Genomic DNA, 8,428 nt, shown 5'->3' with positions numbered 1-8,428 from the left:
CACACACACACACACACACACACACACACACACACACACACACACACGTTGTGCAGGTAACACTGCTCATGGTGATTGGCTGAGAGTCTGTGTGAGAATGGCTTGCCAGACCTCTAATTGGCTTGACCCAGACTAACCCTGAAATCCTATTGGACTAAGACTTCCCAGTCTACAGTGCGCACACAGAAACACACACACACACACACACACACACACACACACACACACACTTTGAAATGTACAGGGCTGTGCAAAAGCCTGTGATCAATGGTCAAATCAATAGTGTGTTTATATGCTGCAACAACAGAAACATTCTTCATGATAATGTTCATCAAGATAACCATGTCGGTTTGTGAGATCATGCAGCATTATGTCACTAACATCCAGACAGCACATCTTAACACATCAAATATTTTACAAATGTTTGCAGGCATATCTGAGCCTATTTGTGTTTACAATGGAATTGAATAATGTCATTAATCAAATGATAATTGAAAATGATTGGCAGTGCTGGGTTACGACACTCTCAGGTGAGAAAATAAAAATAGAATACAAACATGCCTAAACAAATTAAAGTTTTGCAATCTGGGGCTCTTTCTCTTCTCCAGAGAAAACTTACAATGATTAAAAGAGTGAGAGAGGAAGTGAGTGAGAGGATGAATATGAAGAGAGGGAAAGTCTGCCTGTGTGTGTAATGCGTCACACATTTACTGTGTTTCATCATGAAACAAGCAGCATATTTACAGTTTATGTTCTAAAAATGGACTAAGGCAGCCCTCAGTTTCACCTGCCTCATACAATACAAACGTAGAACTGCTTTCCACCTTAGAGCTGTAAAAATGGGCCTTTAGTTTAAACTTTTCATGCTTTACTGCAAATGCAGATGGCATAGGGGACTAATGTTATGGTAATAGTGACTGTCCTTCAACCAAATGATAGGATTTAAAGTCTTTGTGCTGCGATGCATTTGCACTACTGAAGTGTCCTTGAGCCAGATGTTGAATCTCGCTTTCCTTTGATGGCCCATATATATACCGTAAAATATAACTAAACAAAGATGGTGTTACAGGTGAAGAAAAAAAAATATGTAGCAGTATTAGTACATCATTCCAAAAATAAAACATTTGTCTTAGAACACCGAGTAAAACGTGTTAAGCAGAATTGGTAGTAGACTCTGCTCACATACACACACACGAAACTAAATATTATTATGAGGCAGAAAATAAAGCCCTTTCTCTTATCTTCTCTTTGCCATGGTTTCTAAATATTTATAGCTCAGTTACAAGTAAAAATTGCTGAGCAAAGGTTTAACACGTACACCAAATACAGTGAAAGCTTAGACTGGGCCTCACCGTGGACAATGGCCTGCTGTCACTGATAATCAGAAATATTAGGGTTTGTAATTATATGGAATCTTAGCACTATTATTACTCTATGAACCCATGCATTTTTTTTAACTCCAAAAAAGAAAATCAGATAAAATACAAACTGCTGATTCTGCTTTTTTCATGGCTATGCTTTTAAAAGAGGTAAATCTGCTTATTGCAAAGAGTAAGTTTCTAATCTAATAAATACTTGTCTGCAGAAAATGTCAAAGGTACTTCAATCAGTTCATACATATAGCCTTCTTCCATGGCATAAGGGAAGGAAGAAATACTTGGCGGAAGAAATTAATAAATGAAGACGAAGAAAAGATACATACAGAATATATAACCCTCGTACTTTAATAGATCGTAGAGAAACGTTCTCAGCACTATGTCTCTCTCTCTCTCTCTCTCTCTCTCTCTCTCTCTCTCTCTCTCTCTCACAGACAGATGGACCACTGAAAACACTGGCTTCTGATGTCTCAAAGTGCTCGTCTTTCCTTTCTTTTTCATCTGCGGTTTATAGAGGTCAAGTGTGCCTTTTGTGTAAAACTGAACCGAACAGATTCCTAGATTCTCCTTCTTCTACGTTTTTCACTCTTGTCCTTCCTTTTTTGTGTGTCTTTGGTCCCCTCTTCATTGGGTCTTACCTGGGGTTGTAGAGGGCATGTGCGTCTCTCATGTGGTTGGCCTCCAGTGGATCGTAGCTTTGGTGCATCCTCCAGGCGCCAGCGCCGCATTTACTATAGGTTGACTTGGAGATATCGTCACTGCTGCTGTTCACCAATGGCCCCTTCGATAAGTTCATTCTGTAGGCGGGGACAAAGTGAGAGAAGAAGGGGTGAAAATACAGCCAGTGTGGAGACATAACCTTTTTAATGCTACTTTGGGGGTGTTTGATTAACTATCAAACTATTTACTATCAAGTAAAAAATACAAAATCTGTTATAAAAAAAAAAGAAAACATACTATAAAGAATGTGGAGAATTCTTTTGGGAAATGGATGGAAAAAAGAAAAAATGTAATAATAAAATAAATATGAGTTACAAAGGAAGCTAATGCACACGCAACACACATACATTCAGCGTTGGCTTTTTGTTTGTCCTAATGCCCGCAGGTCACATAACAAACAGCTACAGAATACGCAGACGGTGACAGTATACAACTAAGTACAGTAGTTGTGTAGTCGTGCACAGGCAGGACACAGGTCTAGGGGAAATATACCCCTACTACACTAACTGTTTTGTTTTTAATGTGACACAGGTCATGTATTATATTGTTTACTATTGCTTTACACACTTCATCAAAAAACAAAAAAAAGAGTGTATTTCTCAAGTCAATCACAAATGCTAGATAGATAGGACAGTCAGGTTCGAAGACATGTGGAACGACAGACCGACGCACAGGCCGACATGCTGAGGGCACCGACGAGCAGACAGACAGACAAGCTGTCAGCCAGACAGATGCACAGTGTGCCTTTAGACCAGTACACGAGACCTTTGTCCTGGAATGAGTTAAGAAATTCCTGACAAATACATGTCCGTGAGCTAGATGTGGAGGATGCTTCAGGCTGCTAATTGAAGCACACCCTGGCTGTGTTTAACGTCAGAGGAGTTTTATCAGTTTTAGCCTTTACAAAGAGGCTTTCAGACTGAGGGAATAAAAAAGTAAAAGCACCCGAGGAGGGACTGCTATCCGTCAATCAAAACCAGCACTGTCGTCAGGGGAGGAGCTGTCGCCGGGGTGATAAGGTCACTTTGGGCAACAGAATCAAAACCATCCATTGCAAAAAAATAAATAAAAAAATAACACGGCATGCGAAAAAAACCGACAATACTTAAAGCTGACGTCAAAGAGGAGAGAAGGCCATTTATAATAAAATGGCCTGCGTGGCCTATATTTAAACAAAAGCATCAGGGGAGAATAGAGCGGGCTGCTGGGAAGAAAAGCACTTCATTACCGTCGGACAACATATAGAAAATACAGGAACTAATTTGGACTGGGGAACAATTGTCAGAACACAACTGGTAATCGTTGTAAAATACTGCATTAGAGACGCCTGCTGGCAATGCTCGAGGCCTCCCTGTGCTTTACATTTTGAGCATTTTTATGTATTTCTTGCATAATGACAGACAATTATAAAATGATTATGGGCCTAAAAAGGGAGGAATAAATTAATATCTATATTTAACTTTAAAACTCTGCTGAGAAATATACAAAGTGAAAAAGTATTTTTTTACATTGGTTTATGAAAAATACTGACCAATCTTTTCATGTCAAATCAAAAAACCTGGGAGCTGTTTAAGTAATGCAAGGAGCTTAGTCATAATCTTATTTCTCCTCAGTTATTGTTGTTTTGGTTTAGCTGGACTTTTCCTGTCATTACCACGTGTGTATGTCAGTGTGTGTGTATGTGTGTGTTATCTCAGACTTTGTGTATCCGTAAACAGAGCAGGATGTTGGTATGTGTCACAAACACATGTTTAGCACACAAACACACACCACACAGAAATGTGTGTGTACGTAGCTGTGTGTGTGTGTGTGTGTGAGACGGTGTCCCACTGTGGGTTGCGGTTCAGGTGAGGGCTACGTAGTCGGACAGGTAGACAGACCAATCACTCGTCTGACAGCCACCCTCCCTCCATCCACAGAGCTGGGTTGGCTCAGTGAGAGGTGGAGGGCCAGTGTGTGTAATATGTAGGTTTTAGTTCCACTCTGGTGAAAAGGAGGAATCGATATCTCGCTGCTGCTGCTGCTGCTGCTGCTGCTTCAGACACTTATTGGCTTTGGTTGCGGTGTCACAATGCTGTATAGACAGGCAACACTTAATACTGCTTTTTTTTTTATTGGGGGAGTGTCCCGGTGTCACAGCAGACTAAGGTACACCCACTACCATGTATACATGATGTTGTTAGTTTCCTCATCTCCGTCTTTCACGTTGCATACAAGCCTTTATGTGAATTGTGTCGTTCTGCAGGCAAACACAACAGACAGTAAATGGAAGTAGAGGTAAATAAAGGGGAAGAAAGAGGGACACATTCAACTGATATTATAACAATGAAGTGACTTACTTATTTAGCTTTACATCCTCATTACCACAAACTATGAGATGCACTTTAGAGAGAAAGTCTGAGTTTAACAGGTTTTGAAATAAAATCACAATTTCAATATTTAAGCTAAACAGCAAAAGGCTTTTTTTTTATTTAGAAGAATTCACCTCCAGCCACTTTTTTAATACATCATACCTTATGGCAAGGTAATTGGATATTTTTACCGATATCTTTATTCATCCCAGAAGATTATATTTAGGCTGAGAGGCATCTTGAAATCAGCAGACAATCATTTAAATCAGGCATCAACAGCCGTGTGTTATTCTATTCAATAAAGGGTCATTTTACAAGAGAAGAAGTACACGCGGTATTGGTTCAGTAATAATTATGATTAAAAAGGCAGTTAATATCAAATTTAGTCTCTGCCTAATTTTATTCATTGTAAGCATTCAAAAGCTTAAAGTATTTACACATCAACACAATAAATAGCTCAGGTCATAAATTACACTTGCATACAAAGTAAAAGGAGAGAATAAAGGAGAGGAGTATTAACCTATGTGATTCTACCTGACCTGTTTCACGCTCCTGTCACTACATGTAAGCTGCACCAGCACACACATGCACACACACGCACACACAATGGATGTGAGGTTTGTGTGTGTGTGTGTGTGTGTGTGTGTGTGTGTATGAGTGTATAAAAGTAGGGAGATCGTGGGTGTCTTTCTGATGCTCAGTGACTCACTCATGTGTTGCTGGCCCATCTGTGAACAGAATGACCATGACACAATAAGTGTGTGTGCGCCTCTGTGTGTGTGTGTGTGTGTGTGTGTGACATGGTGATGCAGTGATTGATGAGACAGTTGCCATTCTTGCTAATGCAAAACGCACCTATCCCTGAAGGGAGCAAATGCCACAACACACATACACACACACATGCACACACATATACGCACAGGGCTGCAACTGCCCTACCTAATTACCCCTCTCGTCAGGGCAGTGTGATGTCTTCCAGTCACATATCCCATAAATATCCACATATGTGTAGTTCCATAAACATTCATAAACAAACGTTACATACAATCATGAACAAAAAACTAAGACGACAAATGAATTTGCAGAATAATCCAGTCCACCTCTTCTGCTTCATTAGAGCATAAATACACACTTTTGCCTGCAACAATTTGCAATAACACAAACTGGACAAAGCGCAATAGGAAAAAAAATGTAACTGTTCAATTTCTTGCGTCTTATAAATAAAACTGTGGCTCTTTTTCTTTTAAAAACTAGGCTCCTAGGTACTGAAATGTGGTGAGACTGTACACATTGTACTGTTATTCCTAATATATTGAGATGTAATTGTTGAAAATGTAAATGTAATATCTGCATATGTGATATAATAATGACGTATTTGTAAAATATCAAGTGTCATAAATAGAGTCTAACAACGACATGTATTTGTGTATGTGTTGGGGAGACTTTAAATTGATCATTACATAATCATAAATACTGAGCGCATAAACATATTTATGTGTGTGATTATGTTTCTCTGGGCAAATGGCATGTGCATCAGGGCAGGTGGGGTTCGACGCTGCAGCCCTTTGTGTGTCTGAGTGGATGTGGATGTGTGTGCGCGTTAGCGTTAGCGACGGGAGCTGTTAGTGGGGCAGGCGGCAGATGGGCTGTCGGCCTTAATAGGGACTGAGCGGGTGCAGAAAGGTGACAGCTTCACGAGGGAGGAGTGTGTGGGAAGGGAGAGGAGGGAGTGTGTGTGTGTGTGTGTGGGGGGGGGGGGGGAATGGTGAAGGAAGAAGGGGATAAAGGGGAAATGGATTGTCTGCGGAGGTCAAGAAAAGTGCGTATCAGCCTAATAGAGGAACACAGCTATTGAGGACAAGAAGCGCAACGACATACCTGAAAAAGTTCAAAAACGGTGATCGACGCTGTGGGCATTTCTGCACTTCTTCATACATAAAGTGCTCGTTCGTTGTCATATCTGGTCAGATATGGTCTTTAGTTTGTTTATGAAAAAGGCCGATTGTGGAGCTCCTATTTATAACCACATGTATATTTTTTGCGTATATAATGCTTATGTAAAATATGAGACTTAGATCAACATATGAAAATGAAAATGTGCTGCTAGTTTCTACAATGTCACAAGCACAACTTAAGTCATGTTGCCCGTTCTGCCGCAGACACAGAGTTAAAACACACAATAAAAGTGCACACAGAAACATGGGCCATTCCCACGCAACATTTTTCTTTTACAGCCACACACAGCCACAGTGTTGCACATTTGCAAGGGACTGAGATGAATCGGGGGGGGGGGGGGGGGGTAATGTGGGGGCAAAGAAACAGGAACACCATTTGTAAATCTGCAGGATGAGCTGCATCCTCAACAGATTTGTTAGAGACCTTTCCCTTTCCTCACACCAAAGAAACTTTTATCTATACATTTCTTATCTATTTTACACAAACAGGCACACATTATGTACTAAACTATTTGCACTAAGAGACATTTCACTATTTTTCCTTTATCAATAGAATCTCACGAGTGTTACGCTTCGGTGTATGAAAGCTTCTCAGTGGTTATTGAATCACTATTCTCTGATTTAGAAAAGGCTATTGTAGGATAGTTAAATGGAGCTTATTTGTCACGAGCACGATAAAGTTGGTAAATTACACCGACGGAGATGCAAAGTACTGAAAGGGATGCACAGAGAGAGAAAAAGCAGAGAGAGGCAGACTAAAAAAAAACTAAAGAGAGAGGTGGGGTGGTGGGCTGGCTTGTCATTCTCTCCCCATCAGGCACACACATGAAGCATGATGGGAGGATGAGGGGAGGAATATTTCACTGTCAGTCGGAAGGCGACATGGTCATTCATTTCTCTCTCTCCCTCTTAGTCTCTTTCCATGTCGCTTTCTACTGTATCTTTCCCCTGTTGTGTTTTTGAACCCCCTTACACACTGTCGAACCATTGACAATTTAATCATACTATACAAGGCCTGGGCATGTAGAGGGGGAGAACTGTCCAACCAGCCGATCTATAGGGCTCTCCCCACGGACACAGAGGAAGAGAGAGGGAGAGGAACAGCAAAACAGAAAGTACAAAAAACAGACAAGACGTTTGAACCTGCATCATTCTCTCGATCCTCTTTAACTCATGCGCACACACTCTTGCACACATACACACACACGCACGCATACACAGCACCTCTCCATCTAAATCTGTTCTATTGTGGCCCGGTCTCCGCTGTCTCCTCCCATTAGAGGTGAGAGGCAGCATTAGAGGCCCTGAGCACGACACTATGGGCGTACGCGCGCGCCCTCGCGCACACACACACACAAACTCATACATACACCGGTCTCCTGTTTGGAAGCGCAGCTCAATAATTTACCCAGTGAACAGCTAGTAACTCCTTTACTAAAATAAATAAAGCCACAGCAGTAATAGTGCAATAACAGAGCTAAATACAACATAATTTAAGAAAAGTCAATATTATCTCAAATTAAACAGACAGATCTGTAAGAAAACCTGTTAAAATGGTACAAAAGAAGGGAAATAACACAGGCTTTTGACGCTGAAAGCTACATTTTAAACAGTGGCAAAGACTCGAAGCTGCCCTGCTACATTCAGTAGAAACGTCAGAACAGTTCGTAACAGCAAAAGGAGTAATTCTTAGCCATGGCATAAATGATTTGATAGATTGTTATAAGAGTAATAATCAATGAATGCACATTTTGATGTATGGATGACAAAACACAAGGAATGAGCGGATGAGCGGCGTGGAGCGAGGGAAGGGGAGGAAGGATACGAGATGAGATGAGATGAGATGAGCGGCGTTGCCTCTCACTATATATCACTCTCTCTCTCTCTTCTTTCAATCAGCGCTTTGGCATTCAATCACAACACACACTCACATACACACGTTCAGCTTCACCGTCAGTGTGGTGTAATGGCTAATTGCAGTGAGTGTGTGTGTGTCACAGCTGGTGCAGTCTCTCTTACTGCTCTT

At 40.9% G+C, this 8,428-nt stretch overlaps 1 protein-coding gene across 9 annotated transcripts in view; it reads right to left on the bottom strand.

Moving 5' to 3' along the window:
- esrrga (estrogen-related receptor gamma a) overlaps positions 1-8,428 on the bottom strand; it is a 66,873-nt gene that overhangs the window by 53,911 nt on the left and 4,534 nt on the right. For all 9 annotated transcript variants that reach the window (XM_031846302.1, XM_031846293.1, XM_031846297.1 and 6 more), the window contains exon 2: positions 2,015-2,173. In XM_031846302.1, the coding sequence (XP_031702162.1) occupies positions 2,015-2,172 (158 nt within the window). In that variant the 5' untranslated portion in view covers position 2,173. The remainder of the gene's footprint in view (positions 1-2,014; positions 2,174-8,428) is intronic.

The sequence above is a fragment of the Anarrhichthys ocellatus genome, unplaced genomic scaffold (assembly GCF_004355925.1).
Source record: "Anarrhichthys ocellatus isolate YVR2014 unplaced genomic scaffold, GSC_Weel_1.0 scaffold6, whole genome shotgun sequence".
NCBI classification, from domain to species: domain Eukaryota; kingdom Metazoa; phylum Chordata; class Actinopteri; order Perciformes; family Anarhichadidae; genus Anarrhichthys; species Anarrhichthys ocellatus.
This window is presented reverse-complemented; position numbering and strand designations above follow the sequence as displayed.